Source organism: Eleutherodactylus coqui, chromosome 4 (assembly GCF_035609145.1).
Source record: "Eleutherodactylus coqui strain aEleCoq1 chromosome 4, aEleCoq1.hap1, whole genome shotgun sequence".
In the NCBI taxonomy this organism is placed as follows: Eukaryota; Metazoa; Chordata; class Amphibia; order Anura; family Eleutherodactylidae; genus Eleutherodactylus; species Eleutherodactylus coqui.
The window spans coordinates 266,992,416-267,017,023 of NC_089840.1; the positions used below are offsets into that span (position 1 = coordinate 266,992,416).

General features: G+C 45.6%; 1 protein-coding gene across 1 annotated transcript; it reads right to left on the bottom strand.

Moving 5' to 3' along the window:
* Nucleotides 1-335: 335 nt before the first annotated feature.
* Nucleotides 336-15,417, bottom strand: LPAR5 (lysophosphatidic acid receptor 5). The gene is made up of 2 exons (XM_066601297.1): nucleotides 14,989-15,417; nucleotides 336-2,261 (listed from the first exon to the last, which is right to left on the bottom strand). The coding sequence occupies exons 1-2, from the start codon at nucleotides 15,028-15,030 to the stop codon at nucleotides 1,149-1,151; spliced, it is 1,155 nt and encodes a 384-aa protein (XP_066457394.1). The 5' UTR covers nucleotides 15,031-15,417; the 3' UTR covers nucleotides 336-1,148.
* Nucleotides 15,418-24,608: the final 9,191 nt, after the last annotated feature.

Consider the following 24,608-nt stretch of genomic DNA (forward strand, 5'->3'; position numbering starts at 1 on the left):
GGAGGGAAGGATTGGGCATGTTGGGTTTCATCACATGAGATAAAACGGCTGCCGGTTAATTTTCATCCTTCATTTCTAGTTTAGTGCTCCATTAAAGGGGTATATGGATTGTAGTAAAATTTTGAATATATACCCCTTTAAAAGTTTTCCTGTTACCCACTTCCATCATCTGTAGCTCCCCACCGCTTCATACTGATGACCTTAACGCTGCTGCTGCACAATGGCCAACTGTTGGCTGACACCATAACATGATATCCCCATGGATGTCATCCCGTTACCTTTGCATCAGAGCCACAGCAAATGTGCTACAGAACACACGATCCACAGAAAGGACACAATATACAAACTTTTTATATATAATGGTAAAGTTGGAAGGGACCTCCAGGGTCGTCAGGTCCAACCCCCTGCTCAATGCAGGATTCACAAATCATTCCAGACAGACGTCTGTCCAGCCTTAATACGAATGAATGGGATCCATCAGCACCAGATAACCTGCTTGTTGATGGTTCCCAAGTGGAAAAATAAACTACAGAGTAAAAACAAAGTAGCTACATTTACTACATGGACAACAGCAATAAAGAAACACTGAACAAAAGTGATGTGTTGTGTTATGCCTAGTGCAAGGACTTCCCCCTCCTGTGGTACCATAAGGTCTACTTGACCCCAGCCTTGTTCCTTGCAGTCCTGCACTTTGAAAGTGGTGTCACATGAGGATTAAAGGGTGAAGCGTGACACAAGAAATTTTTTTCTTTGGTGTCGCTTACAAAGTTTATGTTTGTGCTTCTTATGGAAAGTCAATGATCTAACCAAATATTGGTTGTCGGCATCAATGTAAAGGTTACAAATTTAAAGGGGTCTTCTAGGTGCTGTTTTTTTCTTCCAAAAACAGCACCACACTTGTCTGTAGGTTGTGTGTGGTATTGCAGCACTGTTCCATTCACTTGAATAGAGCTGAACTGCGATACCGGAAACCCACGGACAGGTGTGGCGCCTTTTTTTTTTATAAGGAGTCCACTTTTTTCTAATTCTGGGGAACAGACATTTGCAGAAAGTCCTCAAAAAGTCTCACGTCTTCCAATTTCTAGTAAAGTCCTTCATGTAATTGTCCAAGGGGTTCAAGTATCCAAGTGTCCCTTCTGAGCACGGACTCAAATCTCAGATTCCTGCATCAGCTTTCTCCTTTCTTTCCCGTTGACATAACCCATTCTAACGTTGGGTAACTCTTGTTGCTTCTCCTTCTTTTCACACTCTTTGTTGTCGGTCGGACTAATTCCAAGGCTTTTACTCTCCTTGGAGGAAATGTTCTTAGAGGCTTTCCCCAAGTCTCTGCTGTTCCTTACGATCTGGCTTAGCGTGTTACGGAAACCTTCCGTGCTGAAGTAATAGACCAACGGGTCCAGGGCACAGTTGGTACTTGCTAGAAGAACAGTGACTGAGAGAACTCTCTTCAAGATTGGTTTGGAGTTCCACAAATCCGAGACAAGTCCGGCTCGAAGGAGTCCGTAGGCCACGAGTGTCGCGTTATAGGGGACAAAGCAAAAAAGGAAGATACTAAGATTAAGGATGAGCAATCGTATGGTTACTCTGTGTCTACGTGCTCCTCCTTCTGAACCTCTACACAGTTCCCAGAAGACATGCAAGGAGCCGTAGAGAACTGCCCCAAGAGGCAAAAGGAACCCGATGACTTCAGCAACCAACAACAATGGGAGCAAGAAGGTATTCCAACTGCTTAGCCCTTCAAAACAGCGTGGTACCCTCATTTCTCCATCCATGCAGTCAGTGGAGTTATGTACAAGGGCAGCAGGTACTGACCCACTCACGATGATCAACCAGACACAGAGGCAAGTCATGCGGGCAACTTTAGGCCGACGCAGGTGACGGAAGCGTAGAGGGTGTACAATGGCCAAGTATCGGTCCACATTTATGCAGAAAAGGAACAGGCAACTGCCATACATGTTGATGTGGAAGATGGACCCAGAGAGTCGACAGAGGAACGGTCCAAACGGCCAATGGTTATTGGCATAGTAATAGATCCTTAAAGGCAACGAGAGGGAGAAGAGGAGATCGCTGAGGGCCAGGTTACAGAGGAAGGTGCTGACAACCGTCAGGGGGCGCAACCACCGCAGGAACACCACTAAGGATACACCATTTAATATGACTCCGAGGGGCATTAAGAGGCTGTATCCCACCAGAAGCAACGACCGGGATTGTGGATGGGTATGGGTACTGCAGTTGTCCAGGCCAGAGACATTGTTCATCACCTAAGACAAGATAGAGACTGAATAAATTAGACATTCAAGGGAAATCTGCAATACATCCCTACAGACTGCTGTACTCACCTCCTCTATTCCTCCCCGACAGCTGGAATGGGCGCGTTGTCCCCCATTCCCTTCCGCATTTTGAGGTCATATGACAATCACATGATCGCTGTAGTCAATTCCCAAGCTCAGTGTTAGTGAGGCCGGTGAATGTCTGCAGCAATCACTTGATTATCACATGATCGCACAACATGGAAGTCAGCACGCCCATTCAAGCTGCCGGGGAACATCAGTGCCAGACAGGTCATCCCGTGTTAAAGGGCCCTTAGTTTAACCACCTATTAGTTGGTTTAGCTTACGCCAAAAATTGTGCCAATATTTTGTTAGAATTCGTATCGATTTGGCACAATTTAGACCACGCCCTCTTTTTCAAGTCCGAAAATGTCTAAAAAGACATGATAAATGTGGTGCAAGCACATAAGGCAGTTTTCTGATGTAATTTGCGCCAGAAAACCGTCATATTTTGAATAGTAAATAGACCCCAAATCCGGTGCTTGTGACAGTCACTTCCTTCCCCACAGACTAGTAACATGCAGCAGTCTTTGTGACAACACGTCCTATGTTTACATGATTATATGACTGCTACGTGTAGTGCGGTATAATTGTTTACACGATATAATACACACCATACTCCACCTTTGGCGCAGGGCGCTGGACGGGCGCTTCTGTTAGCTGAGACCCGATGGAAATGAATAACACAAATAACCTGGAATTTAACATGTAAACTGCTTTGCATTATGGGATGAGTAAGCCTACATTTAGTCTCAAGAGCCGGGGAGGGGGGTCTGGTAAAAGGGTCATAAGCTGCATGTGGTGGGATGAAGTCACTGACACCTACAAGACTTTCCCCTATGGGTGATACCACGACAACTGTCAGACTGCGGTGGCAGGACTTTTTTTAACTACTACACATTTTAACAGTCTTTCCAGTCTGCTCAGCGCAGAGGAAACCGTGGGTTAACTCGTGCCTGCTCTCAATGAGAGAGAACTAATTATACTGAATGGCCACATTATTATAGACCCACATCTAGTAGAGCGTTGGACTCCTTTGGCCTTGACAACCACCGAGATTCATCGTGGCGTAGATTTCACTAGATGATGAAATCGGCCTGCAGGAATATCGGCCCCTGCGGACAGGAAACTGCAGAATAGCTGCAGGTGCTGACATGTTCTGATTAGCTGACTAGAAGGGGTCATCCATTCATGCCACTTGCGCCGAATTCTGAGCTCCCATCACCACGGTGCAATAGATATCTAGATCCATTTGACCAGGGGATGTTTTTCCGCTGCTCAGTGATCCAATTTTTGTACTCTTTTGCCCCCTGAAGTCTCAACTTTCTGTTTCTTTTAGACACAATAGTGTTGGAACTGGTCGTCCGCTGTTATAGATCATACATACCAAGGAACGGTAAGTTATGTGTTCAGACGCACTAGTTGGAGCACATGTGTTGTATTCTATTACAATTTGCTTGACATTGCAGCGCTTGTTGTTGAGAACGATTCCTGACACCCTCCTCTGACCCCTTTCAGCAACAAGTTGCTTCTGTCCACAGGATCCCCTTTCACTGGATGTTTTTCCTTAATCACACCTTTCTTAGTATACTCTACACTCCATTACATGAGAAACCCCCACACGTCAGACAGTGACATCCCAGCTAGTCTAGCACTGATGACCGGGCCTCGTTGGAAGTCGCTCAGATCGCTGGATTTTCCAATCCAATGTGGATTCACACTGAAAATATTCCATGGAAACTTGTCAAGTGATTTCATGTTGCACTTTAGGATCATAGAGATCATTTTCTTATTTCCATACTGGGAAGCGCCAATTGTAAGACGTCCGGAGCCGCCTAATAAAGGGGCCAGTCACAACCACAGTGACAAAATATGTCAAGAATTATGCAAGAAGCTTTGTGCAAAGAACAAAACACAGAGTTCGAAAGAGTTAACCTTCTTGTGTCTAATGAGGTCAACCCCTCCCCCGATTTAATAAGCAAGTTATGTTCTGTGATATATGTGTTCCTTAGACTATTTCCGGCGCTGTAATTCACTTCCTCTTCGCTTTTTATGTAATTCTAGAAATCATTATATAATCTGAGTCAAACCCCTTACCATCAGCCTGAGGCCCCTCAAAGTGGTGGAGATCCCTGGATGTCCGAGCTGGGCCTGAAGGGCACTGAGTCTGGTGGCCCTGCCACAACCATCATGGACCTGGTAATAGACTATGGAGACGTATTTACAAGTAGGTGCTAGTTGTACGGGTCAGAAGAGGGAATGCCACTCATATATTGTACCATCTGCCCATTCTTATATCTACTGGGGCAAAACCTAGAAGCTTTGATCAGGGCTGTATGTCACCTCTTGGCAGCCGATATATTGCTGCACCAGCAAAGTCACTAGCTGTTGTAGTCCATGGAAAAAGTAGACATGACAGGCTCTGTGATGTGGAGGGCAGCAAGGAGGGGAGCCACTCAGGAGGGCATCAAGGAGGGGCCACAGGTGAAAGGTGGCCATAGGTGTGGGCAGCAAGGAGGTCACTGATAAGTGCAGCAAGAAGGCCATGGGTGGCAAGGAGGGCATCAAGGAGGGGAGCCACTCAGGAGAGCATCAAGGAGGGGAGCCACTCAGGAGGGCATCAAGGAAGAGCTTTGGGTGAAAGGTGGCCATAGGTGTGGTCAGCAAAGAGGTCACTGGTGAGTGCAGCAAAAAGGCCATGGGCGGGAAGGAGGGGAGCCACTCAGGAGGGCATCAAAGAGAGGCTTTGGGTGAAAGGTGGTTATAGATGTGGGCAGCAAGGAGGTCACTGGTGAGTACAGGAAGAAGGCCATTGGCAGCAAGGAGGGGAACCACTCAGGAGGGCAGCTAGGAGGGAAGCCACTCTGGAGGGTGGCATAAGAGGGGTCACTCTGAATGGCAGCATGGGAGGTCATGGGTGAGGGCAGCAAGGACATGGAAGTGTCTGGTTAGGACAGCAAGTAGACCACTGGTAAGGACAGCAAGTAGACCATTGGTGAGGGCGGTAAGGACATTACTGGTGAGGGAAGCAAGGAGGTTATGGGTGAAAGCAGCAAAGAGGCCACCGGTGAGGGCAGCAAGGAGGCCACCATTGAGGACGGTAAGGAGGTCACGGGTGAGGGAAGCAAGGAGGTTATGGGCGAAAGCAGCAAGGAGGCCACCGGTGAGAGTAATGGAGTGTACAGATGAGAGATACAAGTAGGCTGGCCAGAACCATATTTCATGTTCCGCTTGCATACATGCCACATAGAGAAGCTGAAATCCATATAACATGTATCAATGGTGGCCTGAATGCATGCGATCTGTAGACGGAGCTTTATAAACATTCCCATAGTCCATAAGTGTGTGGCATCAATCATTAACATGTTATATGGCACATACAGGTCATTGCTGCGGATATGCGGGCGTTCCTCCTGGTTTACACGCTGCAGGCATCATCAGACAATTGCCCTGCAGAATCAGGTCATGGGTGCCATCCGTCTGCTGACTGAAGGCACGCCGTGCCCCGTGTTCACCAACTGGACCAATGCCCCATTTACATGGGATGACTGCCAGCTAAACCATCTACACGAGCGGGTGACGTCGCCGCTAGTTGTTCACGGTTGCACAGAACGTTTAGACAGGCAGATCGCCGCTGAGTATCGCTGACTTCTCGCCCAGCACTTCACATTCTGAGCATGGAGCGGGGAGCGTTTACACGCAGCAAACCAGCGAGGATTTTAATGCTGGCTGAAAGTGAGCGACAAACAAAAAGTAAACTAATAGTGTGCGATGATTCTGCATTCAGACATAATGATTATCACGTATTCTCGTTTGTCTGACCGAAAATTAGTGTGATAATCGTCCCGTGTAAATGGCCCCTAAGGGTCCTTTTACACGGAGCAAGCGATAATCATTTAACCCCTTCACGACCGACTAATATAAATATACGCAATGAAGTGTGTTTGGAGCGGGTTCGGGAGCCAAGTCCACTGTGTACCTAGTGGCTGACAACTGACAGCAAAAGTTCTAATTGAGGCAGTTAACTCTTTAGATGCCAGTCAAAACCTCACTTCCTGCAAGCAACCTTCATAGATCCAACACGTGACCTGTTGTGTTACCGCCGGGACGGTTTCTATCTCAACCACTCATCAAAATTTGTGATTTATCTCTTGCCGGTCACAGGGTGCTGACTGATTACATTAACGACTCTAATGAGTCCTGCAACCGCTGTGAGGCGACCAAGACAATTGTTGTGGGGAGCCTCAGGCTGGTCTCAGATTAGAATTGTGGAATTCACGATCATCAGGCACATGGACGATCCGCAGTAAAGAAGCAGGTGCATGGGGTCGTCGGCCACGGTCAGAGCCGGATTGCTCTGCGGAATCCGACCTGTCCGTCCGTGTGAGACCGGCCTCAAGTTGTAGATTTTATCAGCTGCTTCAACTTTCAGTAGACATAGTGGGATAAAAGTCAAAGATAGGAATTTGTAAAGCCCCGCATAGATTATCGCTCAAAATTGTCACTAGAAACAGTGAATTCGGGCAATAATCGTCCCGTGTACGTGCGGCCACCAAAAGGCCACTGAGTGAGAAGTCGCTCACTTGTTGGAGTCACTTAATATTTAGTTCACATAGTTAGTTTTGGACAAGCTGACCGGGCATGTGAGCTGGGTGTCGGGCATCTAATGGCCACCCTTCGGCTGGGTACACATATATATAGGTTGTGTCTGGCCAGTTGCTTACGCCTGAGCAAACACACATGATGACATTTTTTGCACCACTTGGTGTCCACAGCCAAAAGTAGCCAAAGAGATAAATGCTGCCAGATATCCAGTATAACATCTGATGTGCTGGATCCCAAAGGAAATTATAGGATCGATTTCCCTCTGGCGTGTCTGTACCTTGCCGCATCTCTGGACACATGGGAGCGCAGCATCAGTCTGAAGTGCAGCGGCATAAGAGGTACCCAATTTATTGAGAGATGTACACTTCTTAATACATTTTGCATGTCTTTTGACTGTCCGTGCACCACATATTTAAAGGTAGAACAGATATTTGTACTATAATTTATGCCAGTTCTTGGTGTAACTTTGTTGGGCCAAGTAGGCCTCGCCCACTTTTTCTATGTCTACCCATTTTTTTCAAAAAGTGCCCATAGCAATATAGAAATACTGGGGGAAAGGCAAAAATTCCCTCTAAAAACTGAGTATAGGCAAAATACAGAGGATGCAGGAATAGGAGCAATACAGAGAGATAGTGACTGAATAGACTGCACCTCCTACCCCACCTCAGAAACAAAAGACTAGAGGACAGGCTGCCCCCTCGGAATAGGCAAGACTGGATGAGAGGCCGCCCCCCTCAGAGTAGGCAAGACTGGATGAGAAGCTGCCCCCTCGGAATAGGCAACACTGGATAAGAGGCTGCCCCCTCGGAATAGGCAAGACTGGAGGAGAGGCTACCCCCTTAGACTAGGTAAGACTGGAGGAGAGGCTGCCCCCTGGAAAAGGTAAGACTGGAGGAAAGGCTGCCCCTCGGAATAGGTAAGACTGGAGGAAAGGCTGCCCCCTCGGAATAGGTAAGACTGGAGGAAAGGCTGCCCCGTCGGAATAGGTAAGACTGGAGGAAAGGCTGCCCCCTCGGAATAGGTAAGACTGGAGGAAAGGCTGCCCCATCGGACTAGGTAAGACTGGAAGAGAGGCTGCCCACTCTGACTGGATAAGACTGAGGAGAGGCTGCCCCCGTGGAAAAGGTAAGACTGGAGGAGAGGCTGTCCCCTCGGAAAAGGTAAGACTGAGGAGAGGCTGCCCCCTCGGAATAGGTAAGAGTGGAGGAAAGGCTGCCCCCTCGGAAAAGGAAAGACTGGAGGAGAGGCTGCCCCCTCGGAAAAGGAAAGACTGGAGGAGAGGCTGCCCCCTCAGAAAAGGAAAGACTGGAGGAGAGGCTGCCCCCTCGGAAAAGGTAAGACTGGGGAGAGGCTGCCCCCTCAGAAAAGGAAAGACTGGAGGAGAGGCTGCCCCCTCGGAAAAGGAAATAACCACAGAAGTAACTACCAACTCAGAAAGTTCTGCCCCTTCCTAATATAGTTTGTTCTCCAATTTCTCACCTTTGCTGTCAGTGAATGGGAACATTCATCTTTACATCCAGAGGCTGAAAACCCATTTGCACCTCATACTGTACTTCTCATAGCTGAGTGTTTGTTACAGTTGTATCCAATATAGGAAAGCCTCTACACAGTCTGGAGCCCAGAATGATACATTTTAGCAAGAGAGATTTGTGCTGCTGCTGTTGTATTTTGTATCTAGGCTGGAAGATATTGTGTCCACTGCCCAGCTGAGAGCAGGACTACAAGGTCTGGAAGGGCTTCCAGACAATATATGGTCACCAGTGAATAGTAATAGAATTGCTGCATTACTGTGACTCCTGTGCTGCCTTAATGTTTTCCTATGGAAAACATTCTGAGTGACTTCCAACGATCGTAAGATTTTAGCTGCTGAATGTTCTTTTCACTCAAAGGCCGACATGAAGACCTACCTGAAAGATTTCGGCTTCTGCATGTAAACAAGGGTGTTTTCTTCCACTGACAGCAGGCAGAGATCTTGAAAATGGTGAAGAAATTTCCAGGGCTTATTATTATAGACTTGATTTAAAAGCTTTGACTCTATAAATGGTGGATAAACTTGGCAATCTAATGTGTGTGCGGCCGCGTTACGTCAGGCGCCAGGGAAATAAAGATCAGGCATGTTGGATTTTAATGCGCTCAACCACTCTACTAGGAGATAAGCAGCTGCCAGAGGCTTCTGGCAGCAACTTGTCTCCCCTTTTTTCCTACTAAATAAACATTTGCATTGGGGAGGTTACGGCTTTTTGGTCAGTGCTATATACTATACAACAAGGCTCATTTCAGTACTGCATCTAATAACTGAAGGTATACGAGTTATGTGTCACGTAACAAGCAGTAGGCCAGCATTACATATTGGTAGACTGTAGACTCAAAACTGACTTGCTAGGGTGCAATCCAACTGTCTCCATCCAGCCACCATGAATGAGTCTTCACCAGTACAACAGTAGGGTCCATTGGGGTCGCCTATTGGTGCTAACTTTTGCTTCTAAGCAGCCACCAGACATATTGGGGCGACTGCTCAGATATAGGATACATGGATCACTAATGATATGGGTGCAGCCTACCGAATGATCACAAGTCGGCTTTTCTCAGTTTCCTTTTAAATAGTATTTTCTTGTTGTCTGGAGGCTCTCCCATAATGCACTGCACTCCCTCTTTTAGAGTTCACTCCCCCGAGCACCATGCGGGGGGGGGGGGGGGGGGGGGAGAGATCTCTCTCTCCTCCCCGCGCCTCCACCCCCCCGCATGGTGCTCGATCGAGTAATCAGTTACTTGACAAGACTGATGCCCGATTGAGCATCAGCCTTAAATTCATTGATTTGTGGTTGATCGACTCTTTTACAATGACTTAAAAAGTATCGTTGCTTTCATTATATCTGTGTGGGTAAACAGCCATCTGCTAGTCGTTGGCAGTGGAGATGGAAGGAAGTCGGGGAAAGGCAAGTGATCAAAAGTACGAAAAGCCCACCATGATAGTTGCTTAGAAATACGTATCTTTGGAACGTTAACATTCGCTACATCGTTGACCTGCGCTTGTTTTTACAAAAACATCAGTATATGTAAAAGAACTCTCATACCATGCAAAGAAAGAATGGTGGCGCCACCTCTATTCAGCTGTCCATACACATTCATCAACTGTCGGACAAACGATCGTTCGTCCAGCCGCTGTTTTCCCCGACCCCACCCCCTCCCTCATGTACAAGACCATTCGGCTCAGCTGAGCGTTCATGTTTTTAGGGAGATAAGCCGCAGCCAGACAGTTCTGGTGGAGGTTTGTGGGTGTATTTCTTGGCGACCAAAAGGATAGGGCGTTGAAATTCAATGTCCCCGATCCTTCTTTACTATTGTAAGAACGTTGAGCCACTCATACACACATCCAAACCCAACGTTACCGGTGGGTTCAGTCTAATATGTATGGGACTTAGGTTTAGCCTTGGCTTACTGAGAGCACCCGTCATTACAGATTATACCTGCAGAGTCCGTTGGTTCAGGCCTCTATTTAGCATCTGCAAGAGATCTCTGAGATACACAAAATAGGTTTTGATGTGAGAATTGGGGTAAAAAATAAGCATTTATTAGAATGATCAGGTACATTCCAGCCAGACAGGCAACTAAAGGGCCTGATTATTCGGTTGCCCGAACATCTACCCATCTGGATGTGCAAATGACCAACTAACGAATGGGCAAACATTCATTCACCAGCTGATCGCTTGTCTCTGTGAAAATAAAAATGCTTATTGGTCGGCTGCACATCTCCCGGGGAAAAAGGGAGACATGAGGGGCGACCAATAATAACTGTATGGGGACGAAATATCACATCACTTGTAGTAGTGGTGTGGGCCGAAGGACCGGTTGACATACCTCCAACTTATAAACAATGAAAATAGGGATACATTATGGCAAAAAAAAAAATGTTATGTTAGTCCATGCGCCTTTTAGACTAAGTTACCACATTTGTGTCACTGCGCAGTAATAGTGCACTTCAGTGATGCTCTCATAGTAATAGTGTCCTGGCTTGTGCCGCTCAATAATAATGCCTACTGCTGTCACTGTTTAGTAATCGTACCCCCGCACGTCCCCCTCACTTATGATGCCGCCACATGCCCTTCCTCAATAATACTGCCCCGACATGTCCCCTTCACTAATAATGCCCCCACATGCCCTCCCTCAATAATAATGCCCCCGCATACCCTACCTCTGTAATCAGGACCCTATATGCCTTTACTCCATTATAATGACCACCTCCATAATAACGCCCTCGTATGCCCTCTCTCAGTAAGGCCAGTCTCACAGGGGCAATCCGGATTCTGCATGCAGGAGCCCAAAGTGGAAATTGGCTCTGACCCCCATCCGGCAACCATGCATACCTCTAATTTCTTTACTGCGGATGACCGCGGACGCTCACTGGTAAGCATGCGCAGTAGAGATTTTTTTTAAATATATCTGTATTTCCCGTGTCGTCACTAGGCAATGACAGGGGTACCCACGGCCTATCTGCAATGTCAATTGCGGACAGGCTGCGGGTCAGACGGCCTCCATTGAGTTCAATGGAGGCGTCTGTGTGGAGTCTGCAGCAAAATAGAGCATGCTGCGATTTTTCCTCCGCTCGCAGAAATCGCAATTCGTTTTTCCAAGTTTAAAGGAAAAAGCGAATGTATGCCGTTTGCTGCGGATCCTGCATGTGGACGCCAGACATGAATTCCGCAATAGAAATTCGATCGTGTGAGACTGGCCTAATGAAGCCCTCTCTCCACAATAGTGCCCTAGCCTGCCCCATTCAGTGATAATGCCCCCTGCTGTCACTATTCAGTAATTGTACCCCTGCATGTCCCCCTCACTTATAATGCACCCACTTGTCTTTTTAAGTAATAATGCTTCCACATGCCCTCCCTCAGTATTAGTGTCGCTGCATGTCCCTTTCAGTAATATTGCCCCCGAATGTCCTCCTTAGTAGTAATGCCCCCGAATGTCCTCCTTAGTAATAATGCCCCCGAATGTCCTCCTTAGTAATAATGCCCCCGAACGTCCTCCTTAGTAATAATGCCCCCGAACGTCCTCCTTAGTAATAATGCCCCCGAATGTCCTCCTTAGTAATAATGCCCCCGAATGTCCTCCTTAGTAATAATGCCCCCGAATGTCCTCCTTAGTAATAATGCCCCTGAACGTCCTCCTTAGTAATAATGCCCCCGAATGTCTTCCTTAGTAATAATGCCCCCGAATGTCCTCCTTAGTAATAATGCCCCCGAACGTCCTCCTTAGTAATAATGCCCCCGAATGTCCTCCTTAGTAATAATGCCCCTGAATGTCCTCCTTAGTAATAATGCCCCCGAATGTCCTCCTTAGTAATAATGCCCCCGAACGTCCTCCTTAGTAATAATGCCCCCGAACGTCCTCCTTAGTAATAATGCCCCCGAATGTCCTCCTTAGTAATAATGCCCCCGAATGTCCTCCTTAGTAATAATGCCCCCGAATGTCCTCCTTAGTAATAATGCCCCCGAATGTCCTCCTTAGTAATAATGCCCCTGAATGTCCTTCCTCATGAATAATACCCCCACATTCCCTCCTTTAATAATAATTTCCCCACAATAAACCCTTCAGTAATAATACTCTCACATGCCCTCCTTCAATAACAATGCTCCCTCATGCCCTCCCTCAGTATTAATGACACCCGCATGCCCTCTCAGTAGTAAAGTCCCCATCAGTAATATTGCCCCCACATGCCCTACCTCTGCAATCATGATCCCATATACCCTTTCTCCATTATAATGCCTCCCTCCGTAATAATGCCCTTGCATGCCCTCCTCTGTAATAATGTCCCTGCATGCCCTCTCTACATAATAGTGCCCCCTCAGTAATAATGACTGCTTCTTCTAGTCACTGACCTTGGCCACACAACACATATGAAAGTGAGCGGGGACCCGGAACAATGTGGGCTGAGAAAGTGATGAGTGTAGGAGGCTTTTTTAATTATACTCCCTTCCATGCTGCCCCTTTGGGACATGTCTCCTACTTTCTGGGATGGAGGGACAGTCCCCAAAATCTGGGACACTCATGCCGCATACAGACAGGTGGGAGATAGGGGGCTAGTTATTCCCCTGATGTAATTAAAACAAGGATATCAGAAAGACAGAGAATAATTGAATCAGCCTAAACAGCAGAAAACGCAATCAGGAGAGTGTCAGAAAATGTTAATTAGTCTCTCAATGGGTTGGGGGAAAGGGGGCAGCAGATAATTTGCATCCGAAAAAATTCAATTAAGATTGCTAAAGATAAAATGTGTCCACAGAGGGAGAGCCATAGTGACCAGAGTAATGAGACACTATGGGTACATCGATAGTGACCTGAGTAATGAGACACTTCCCTGACATCGATAGTGACCTGAGTAATGAGACACTACCGGGGTACATCGATAGTGACCGGAGTAATGAGACACTACCGGTACATCGATAGTGACCGGAGTAATGAGACACTATGGGTACATCGATAGTGACCTGAGTAATGAGACACTATGGGTACATCGATAGTGACCGGAGTAGTGAGACACTATGGGTACATCGATAGTGACCGGAGTAATGAGACACTATGGGTACATCGATAGTGACCGGAGTAATAAGACACTACCGGTACATCGATGGTGACCGGAGTAATGAGACACCATTGGTACATCGATAGTGACTGGAGTAATGAGACACTACGATAGTGACCGGAGTAATGAGACACTACGGGTACATCGATAGTGACCGGAGTAATGAGACACTATGGGTACATCGATAGTGACCGGAGTAATAAGACACTACCGGTACATCGATAGTGACCGGAGTAATGAGACACCATTGGTACATCGATAGTGACTGGAGTAATGAGACACTACGATAGTGACCGGAGTAATGAGACACGACGGGTACATCGATAGTGACCGGAGTAATGAGACACTATGGGTACATTGATAGTGACCGGAGTAATGAGACACTACGATAGTGACCTGAGTAATGAGACACTATGGGTACATCGATAGTGACCTGAGTAATGAGACACTATGGGTACATCGATAGTGACGGGAGTAGTGAGACACTATGGGTACATCGATAGTGACCTGAGTAATGAGACACTATGGGTACATCGATAGTGACCGGAGTAGTGAGACACTATGGGTACATCGATAGTGACCGGAGTAATAAGACACTATGGGTACATCGATAGTGACCGGAGTAATAAGACACTACCGGTACATCGATGGTGACCGGAGTAATGAGACACCATTGGTACATCGATAGTGACTGGAGTAATGAGACACTACGATAGTGACCGGAGTAATGAGACACTACGGGTACATCGATAGTGACCGGAGTAATGAGACACTATGGGTACATCGATAGTTACCGGAGTAATAAGACACTACCGGTACATCGATAGTGACCGGAGTAATGAGACACCATTGGTACATCGATAGTGACTGGAGTAATGAGACACTACGATAGTGACCGGAGTAATGAGACACGACGGGTACATTGATAGTGACCAGAGTAATGAGACACTATGGGTACATCGATAGTGACCAGAGTAATGAGACACTACGATAGTGACCGGAGTAATGAGACACTACGGGTACATCGATGATTTAACTCCAACACTTTTAGATCTTTTGCATGTTTGTTGAAATTTACCCGACAGGTTTTAGATTTCCATCAATCTTCGATCGAGTAAGAGACCAAAATGACATCATACTGTAGAATTATACTGGACACAAGCGCAAAGGAAGTCAGCTGCTGAATTTATGGGATATTAGGATATCTGGAAATGTTTTTACATCAACGAGGCACAGGGAGCTGTAAGTCACAGCAACTGCATTCCAATTATGGTATCCCAACTTCTTGCAATGTATTGTCGTCTATCAATAACCCATAAGGGCAGTAAGGCTAGGACTATATGAGGTGTACAGGGGTTACCCCGATCACAACTTGTCCCATGTTGCACATAATGCATTCCCATAGGCAGTGACATTGAAGTGTGACTGCAGCCGTGTCTTAAAGAGACAGAACAGGGTAAATGCACTCACCTGATTGACCGTAAACATAATATCATACGGAGGGCTTCCCATTCATGTCTTGCGTCGCCCTGCATCCAGGCTGTGCTGCACACATGTGTTGCACTCGGTCGGAGGGATGTGGGTTTGTGATGGTTTCTGAGCGCTGAACACTTTTCTGAGCACCTTATAAACTTTCTATCTCATTCACGCCTTTGCTCTTTGTACTTTGCATAGAAAGTTTCCTGAGCAGTCCCTCCAGCGGCGGAGAGCAGGGAGTGGCCGCCACATTGGGAGGTGGCTATAGGAATCCGATTGCTGCACTCCATTTGCTGGAAGTTTACTTATGCCCCCTTTACACAAGCCGATTCTCGCCTGAACAAGCGCGCGAGTGAGTGACATCACCGCTAGTTCGTGCGCAGTTGTTGGCGCTCGTGCAGAATGTTTAGACATGCAGATCGTTGTTGAGAATTGTTCACCTCTCGTTTAGTGCTTCACTTTCCCTGGAGCGGGAAGTGTTTAAAGGTAATGAGAAGGGAGCGGGGCGCCAATGATTTTTATGCGTGCTGAAACTGAGCGACAAACGAAAAGCAAAGAAAGGTGCATGATGATTCACATCTAGACATAACAAATATTGCGCAATTTCGTTCATTCGAGTAATTTTTATATACAGGGAAAACTGCAAGAATTAGAGGGTATTTCCCCTTTAAGAAAATAAGTCATTGAGTTGTCTATCGAATCATTTCTTTTTTATGTCTGCTTCTTGGAAAGCTGGGTGACAACCAGTGCCGCCTTAAGTTAAATGGCAATGATAGGCAGTCTGACTGTATTCTGCTATTGCAGCAAAATAGCAGCAAACCCAGAACAGCTCAGTAAATAAATACAGCTCCAGTACCCTGCACATAACATAAATACAGCACCAGACCCAAGCTCATAACAAATAAAACACAAGAGCCAAGCTCATAACATAAATGCCTCATTCAAGTTCAAGCTCATAACAGCAATACACTACGGATCAGTCTCATAACATAAATTCAGCACCAGACCCAATATCATAACAAATATAGCACCAGAGCCAAGCTCATAACATAAATACAGCTCCAAAACCAAGCTCAGTGGATGAATACAGAACAAATCAATCTCAGTCCATAAATTCAGCACCAGAACCAAGTTCAGTACATAAATACAGCACTAGAGCCAAGCTCATAGCATAAATACAGTAGCAGAACCAAGTTCATAGCATAAATACAGTAGCAGAACCAAGTTCATAGCATAAATACAGTAGCAGTTGTGTTGAGAGGGGGAACCATTGGGCTGATATCTGTGCCTCAGAACACTAAAGTGGAGGAGCAGAGCCAGGAGGAGGATGATTCATGTAGCTCCAGAAGACACTGTCACACAAAGGTAGAAGAGTATATGGCCAGACTGACCTAAGGGGGGTGATTGCTGACCTAAGGAGGATTTATTGCTACATCACTAGACAAACTAACTGCTCAGGAGTCTGGGAAAGCTGGTTGAAAACCAATGTGTACACAACAGCATATCCAACAGGAGTTATTTATCGAACCTCTCTCTCCCGTCTCCAAGACTTCTCCAGAGCTGCACCATTCCTCTGGAATGTGCTACCCAAAATCTCTGACAAACAAAACTTCAGACATGTCTAAAAATGCACCTCTTCAGGGAGGCATACTACATCCCCTAAATCAAACCCCTCTGTACTCCCCCTAATAACATTCTCCCTGCCCTACCGACTGCAACCCCTACTAGCCACCATCAACCGCCCCCTGCAGTCGTAACGATTCAGCCACTATACGGCTTAAGTCTGAGCATTGTCTGTGTGTATAGCATCCCTCACTCTCCACCCCGCCATACCGTGCACATCTCCAGCCCATTACCTTCTGTATCACCCCATTATCTGTAGTATATAAGCAGGACCCTCACCCCTATTGTTTCCATCAATAGTTTACTACATGTAAGGGTGGTTTTTGTATCTTTTTTTTGTATCTGTTCTACCCTGTTTTGTAAGCGCTGCACAATATGTTGGCGCTATATAAAGATTATTATTATTGTCTTTCCCAGTCTCCTTACACATTGACATGGCAAAGGAGGATGAGGCTTCATTACATAACCTGGCAAGTTTAGCATTCAGGAGTCTGGGAAAGCAGGGTGGCGACTAATATGTGCACCATTACAGATTTCACAATCCTAGGGCTGTCTCAGATTCACTACACACTGGCATGGGAAAGAATGTATCACCTTATAACCTGGCCAATTTAGCATTCAGGGGTCTGGGAAAGCAGGGTGATGACTAATATGTGCACAATTGCAGATCTTACAAACCGCAGTTCCAAGGCTTTTCCAGACTCATTTTATATTGGCACAAGAAAGGAGACTCTATTGCTATACAGTATAATATGGCCAATTTACCATTCAGGGGTCTGGGTAAGCTGTGTGACAGCCAATATGCACACCATTGTAGATCTTATAGCTGCTGTCACAGAGATTTTACAAACTCATTATGCATTGATGTAGAAAGGAGAATCTGTTACTCCATAATCAGTCACATTTATCATTCAGGAGTCGGAGAAAGCTGGGTGACAGCCCCTGTTTGAGCTGGGATGATTGCTACACAGTTTTTTAATAGCTTCCTGTCCCAGGATGTAAACTTATGTCCTACGGATGGCGCAGGCTCAGGTGTAGGTTCGTGCCATCGGCAGCTGTGACCGCATAATAGGTTAGTTTATAAAATGAGAATGCTTGGTCTGGGTGAGAATGTGGGTATGCGGGTAAGTAACTGGTCAGTGATAGGAAGCAGAGGGGGTTATAAATGGTATATACTCTGATTGGGTCACCGTTACTAGTGGGGTACCACAGGGGGCAGTGTTGGAGGGGTCACCATTACTAGTGGTGTACCACATAATAATAATCTTTATTTGCATAGTGCCAACTTATTCCGCAGCACTTACCTGTATATAGTGATATTGACCATGCTGGTATATAATTATATACAGAAGAAACCCAGGTTATAACAGCATGGTCCATATCACAATATGTAGGATGAATATTCCAGCTGTTGGTATAACCTGGGTCTCTTCTGTATATAATTATATATCTACAGCTGGAATATTCATCGTGTATATAGTGATATGGAGCATGCTGATATAACCTGGATATCTCCTGTATATAATTATATATGTACAGCTGGTATAAGTTATACATCTCCCTGTATATAGTGATATGGAGCCTGCTGGTATAACCTGGGTATCTCCTGTATGTAATTATATATGTACAGCTGGTATAAGTTATACATCTCCTGTATTTAGTGATATGGAGCATGCTGGTATAACCTGGGTCTCTTCTGTATATAATTATATATCTACAGCTGGAATATTCATCCTGTATATAGTAATATGGCGCATGTTGATATAACCTGGGTATCTCCTGTATATAATTATATATCTACAGCTGGAATATTCATCGTGTATATAGTGATATGGAGCATGCTGGTATAACCTGGGTCTCTTCTGTATATAATTATATATCTACAGCTGGAATATTCATCCTGTATATAGTGATATGGAGCATGCTGATATAACCTGGGTATCTCCTGTATATAATTATATATCTACAGCTGGAATATTCATCCTGTATATAGTGATATGGAGCATGCTGATATAACCTGGGTATCTCCTGTATATAATTATATATCTACAGCTGGAATATTCATCCTGTATATAGTGATATGGAGCATGCTGATATAACCTGGGTATCTCCTGTATATAATTATATATCTACAGCTGGAATATTCATCGTGTATATAGTGATATGGAGCATGCTGATATAACCTGGGTATCTCCTGTATATAATTATATATCTACAGCTGGAATATTCATTGTGTATATAGTGATATGGAGCATGCTGGTATAACCTGGGTATCTCCTGTATATAATTACATATCTACAGCTGGAATATTTATCCTGTATAGAGTGATATGGAGCATGCTGGTATAACCTGGGTCTCTTCTGTATATAATTATATATCTACAGCTGGAATATTCATCCTGTATAGAGTGATATGGAGCATGCTGGTATAACCTGGGTATCTCCTGTATATAATTATATATCTACAGCTGGAATATTCATCCTGTATATAGTGATATGGAGCATGCTGATATAACCTTGGTATCTCCTGTATATAATTATATATCTACAGCTGGAATATTCATCGTGTATATAGTGATATGGAGCATGCTGATATAACCTGGGTATCTCCTGTATATAATTATATATCTACAGCTGGAATATTCATCCTGTATATAGTGATATGGAGCATGCTGGTATAACCTGGGTCTCTTCTGTATATAATTATATATCTACAGCTGGAATATTCATCCTGTATATAGTGATATGTACCATGCTGGTATAACCTGGATATCTCCTGTATATAATTATATATGTATAGCTGGTATAAGTTATATATCTCCTGTATATAGTGATATGGAGCATGCTGATATAACCTGGGTATTTCCTGTATATGATTAATATGGTCTTTAAGGCTGCTCTCACACAGGCACTTTTTTCCTGCGTTTTAGCGCCACAGTAATTGTGGTATAACGCTCCGATTGTTTTCAGTAGAGCCTCTCAGACAGACACTGGAAAGCGCCGCTATTTTCGAGCAGAGTTTGTTCTATTTTTTGGCGTTTAGTGCATCTCATCATTAATGGGCAGTGCCAAAAGCCGGCATCGGCCACAGCGAAATGAGAGTAAATCACGGAAAACACGGCGCTTTGCCGAACGCCTGTGTGAGGGAGGCCTAATACCATATACCGTTTTTTAAATGAGATTTTAATTGTGATTGAAAAATGCAACAAAAAACCTGAAGACGGCCTAAGGGGCTACAAACACATGTTCATGCAGTCCAGGAAATGAGTCATGCTTGTAAAGCTTATGCCAGGCGGCTAGATCATGTATGTAAATTGGTTTTGCAGCTTTATGCAGCCTGGTTTAGGTATGGGTACGGGTACAGAAGGGCAGGGGGAGAGCTGAACTTTTGCACCCCTGAGCCTTTAGCTGCACCCCTGATAAAATACATCATATGTTCTCAAAAACTGGTACCAATAAATAATTCAGCTCGTCACGCACAAGTCCTCCTGCGGCCATGTCGCCGAAAAACTAACAAAGTTATGGCTTTTGAAAAGGAGAAATGAAAATCCTCCAAAATTCATTGCGTCTTTAGATCCAAAATTGGCTTTATCACTAAGGGATTAAACATTGGAGTATAAATCCAAGGTCGAGTCAAGGAGCCGAGTGTAGACCATTCTGCCTTCTAGTATAATCCACAGTTTTCCGCCCAGCAGCTTTACATGCAAATGCAAATCTTCGAAGGAAACGCGATCCAAGGAGGAGACAAGCCTGAATTCTTACAGGTTAGCGAAGGGTTAAGCTGGTACTGGGTGGAAGATGACTGTCAAGATCAGACATGTCCTGTGTGATGATGATGCAGAACGGAGGAGGGGAGATGCGATCTGTTTGTCGGTATGGCGTCCTTGAAGGAAAGCCCAGATGTCATGGAAATCTTCTTCTCCTCTCTGTATACTTGTGTCCTTGAGTCGTCGGACAATGAATGTATATTTATATCCCTGTCATCCAGCTTTTCCAGATGCCTGAATGGCAAGTCTGCCTAGCAATGCATGATATTAGGGGACAGGATATGTAACTAGGTGGCACACAAGGGCGTATATGGCATAGAGACAGCCCAAGGGGCTTCTAGGTGACTTGTGGGGAGGGGTGGGAGCGAAGCCCTGGTGGGTCCCATCTCCTTGGTTATTGGGTCTTACGAATAGCCTGGTGCTATACAATGAAATCACTGCATTATCAATACAATAAAAACTTCATCAGGTTGTCTTGCAGGTAGAGGACATCACGCACCATTACCCTAAAAGTAAGTGAACCCTTTGGAATGACCTGGATTTCTGCACTGGTGACTAATGAAATGTGGTCTGATTGCTATCTAAGTCACAAATATAGACAAACCTAATGTAACTAATAACACATGTTACAATGTTCAGGTGTTTCATTGAGCACAGTGAGTCATCATCCACAGTGCAGGGAGAAAAAGTAAGTGAACCCTTGAACTCAATAATTTGCGGATCCCCTTTTAACAGCAGTCACCTCCATTATAGGTTTCCTGGAGCTGCAAAGATTTGTACATTGAGGAGGAATTATAAACTGTTGCTCCCACAAATGTGTTTCAGTTCATCAATATTTCTGGGATGCCTTGCACATGGCCATGTGCAACCTGTGCAATCACAGAGACACCACAGAGTCTCTCCCCGCAGAGACATCACTGTGAATGCAGCGCTAGTCAAACGGGTGCCGTTCTGGTATCTCCGCAGTCCCACTGAAATTGAATGGAGCGTTAGTGCGCTTCTGCGACCAGCACGTAATTCAGTCTCCTCCTCACTGTGGCGGAGGTCTCAGCTGTGATACCCCCACCAATCAGCATGTTATTCCCTATCATCCATTTCAATGGATTCATTTACAAGCGCGTATTTTGTCATGCGCATTTCCGTTGCGCAAATAGAGCCAAAGGGCTTATTCACACAGACGCATCTGCGCTGTGTATTATGTGTGCTAAATTTGCGTGCGCGATACGCAGTGAATAGGATCCATTGATTTCAATGGGTGCGGTCACATGTGCGCTTCTTGCGCTCCTATTTTGGTCGCACCTATTAATCTAATTAAACTGATTTGCGCATTCAAATCAATGGCAGCATACTTGTGTGTTCTTTTGCGCAAATACACAGGACATACGCGCACCCAAAATACACTAAAATACTCCAGTGCCTAAATACACCTACGCCCGTGGGAAGCCGGCCTTAATCTTCCACATCACTTTTAGCAGAAAATGTACATTGAGTTTGATATAAAATTCTATTTCCGTTTTTCTACTATAATTTTCCTGTCGCGGCGATTTATTCCCGCCCACATTATGCGCTCTTGTAGACGGATCGTCACTGTGATGATTGGATTTAATTTGTGTATATGGTGAAATGAAGCAGATAACATCTAAGTGGAGAAGCAGCATAATTGTTCCAGGTTTCCACTGTAGGGTGAAGATTTTCGGCACACGCCCTTATAATAAAGCGCACGATGGCGGGAGCTCTGGGAAGGTCACGTTAGGATTTGGCGTCACCTGCTGGATGAATGTGAAATACCTTTGTACGTATCCAGGACTTGGATATTAGTGAGTCGCCCTTAGGACAGGTCATCTGGGGCTCTTGGTGCACACATTTTTTGGACAATGCACTGATTGTTTCCGTTGGTTTTAAATACAATTAGAGTTAGTGTGCAGCTCGAAAAGCGTAAGTATTGCAGTGTATTATAGACTTTTAACCGATGAAGATTCAGCTTTTGTGGAAGTACTGGACTTTCTTCTTCTTTCTTGTATGTGATTTCCAAGCTGATTACCAGCAGCCGTCCGTCGCACTCCTCACATGGAAAGTCACGGGCTGGAGCGGGAGGGGTCGTGGCCCCTTTAAGAGGAAGCCCAGCATGACGCGTGGGGCCCAATAGCCGGTAGTCAGGAAGGGGTTAATGCTGGGAGGAGGTGGGGGTAGAAAGTGCTAGAAGATAGGTGTAAGGGTCAGGATAGGTGGAAAGTTTAGTGGGAGGGGGGTTATATAAAGAGGGGGTGCTTCGTGGGAGGTCACCTTAGAGAGGAGATAGCGGAGAGTCCCGCCCGCCCGTTTTGTTATTGGTGGGTAGGGATGGTTATAGGTTCAATTGTCATGGCAGTGCCGGGTGGGGGGGTCCTTGGAGTCGGTGGAAATTGTGTAGGGGGGGGGGGGGAGTTGGGTGGGCATGGTCCTACCCGTTAAGACTCCCTCCTCTGTAAGCGGTGTAGTATCTGGTGCAGGGACTTGGCTGGTGGTGGGGGGCAGTAGACCCTCTGCCGGCTGTAAGCCCCAAGTGTGGTAGCCACCTAAGGGCGGCTTGCGTTGTCCCTGAGCCTGTCTACGGCTGTGGGGCAGCGTGTATTAGTTTGATTGTGGTAGCACCAGATTGTGTGACTCTAAGGACTCCCCCCTCGTTAATTTTGGTAATTATTGTAGAGTTTTTGCTAATAAAGGCTGCTGTGGCCAAAAATTATCCAAAGAAAAAGGTGTTTGTCCTTATTGGGAAGGGTACAGAAAGAGGGGCATTCTGGCCTCCAGGCGTCATGGCTGGGTAAGGCCACTTTCACGCGGCCGTGAAACTCGTGCAATGTGCATGCCATTGAAATGCAAATTAGTTTAATGAGTTCAAGATGTGCTCTTTTCCTGCGCAAACGCAGCATTTTTCTTCGCTAAATATGTGCTTGTGCACAACCCCATTGCAATCAATGGCTTCTATTTTCTGCGTATTTCTGCGTATTTTCTTGGGGACAATGTAGCATTGCGTCGCTGCTACCTGCGGTTTTCTCGTGTGATTTTATCGCAAGAAGGTTAATCGAACTTTCTAATGATAAAATCGCATCGCACGAAAATCGCAACTTTATTTGATGCGATGCAATAAACAAGGAGGCTCCATAGGGAAACATGGGCTACAAAACGTCGGAAATTCCGGGCTTTATAGAGCGTGCCACAATTTTATTTTCTCGCAATGTGGCAGCTTACAAAACATCGCTCATGTGAAAGAACCCACGGTCTTCACATATATGCGTTTTGTAGCCTGCGTGAAACCAGCCTGTTTTTTTAACGCTGCGATATCGCTGTGTTTTTTTCACGCGATTGTCAATGGGACTTTCTAATGTTAAAAACGCATCGCGAGTTTGTGCTTTGCAATTTTTGAGCGTTGCGTTTTTAACATTAGAAAGTCCTATTGACAATCGCGTGAAAAAGCAGCGATATCGCGTGAAAAAAACGTGCATGAAAAACTCAAGTGGGCAGGAGCCCTTACTGACAGCAAGCAGAGATACTCAAAATTATGAAGATGGATGAGAAATCGCTCCAGCACTCTGGATTACATGGCATACGCAAAGTTTATGACGTGTAAGGCTGGGTTCACACAGGGCGGATTTGCCGCAAAATTTCGTGCGCAATTTCGCTGCGGCCGCTAATCCTTATATTAGCAAGCCATGTGGACGAGATTTGTCAAAAATCTCATCCACATGGGAAGGCCAATCTGTCGCAGCAAAGCCGGCGCGGCGGCGCGTGTCCCCGGCGCAGCATGTCTAATTTTTTTTTTTTCCATTGCAGCCTCGCTTCTCTCTATGGGAGCTCCGGCCGCAGCGGAAAAGCATGTGGCCAAGCCGCTCCAAAACCCGCAGCTAAGTGACGTGGGTTTTGAAGCTGCGCTTTCCCGGCGGAAATTTTTCACTGCGGCAAACCTGCAAGATTTCCGCCGGGAATACGACCCGTGTGACCCCAGCCTAAAACTTTTTGAAGTGTGTAAAGAAGGGGAGAGGGAGACATTAAAACATGCATGGGAGCCATTTCTTGCAGCAGAATACTGGTGTGGTGTAAGAATGGCAAAAGGTGTTTGACATAACTAGTGAATTGCGCAAATTTGATAAGTGTGGTGCAGTTCGGCATTTTTGCTGGCCACGGCTGTCAGTCCGCCAATAGGGAATTGCTCTAGTGCTACATTTATGGACCACAATGCTCGGCTTTA

Excerpts from the sequence above, each read along its gene's own strand:
- LPAR5 (XM_066601297.1), bottom strand. The coding sequence starts at position 15,030 with ATGGGAAGCCCTCCGTATGATATTATGTTTACGGTCAATCAG. Across the intron at positions 2,262-14,988 it reads TTATGTTTACGGTCAATCAG|GTGATGAACAATGTCTCTGG; the intron begins GTGAGTGCATTT and ends ATCTTGTCTTAG.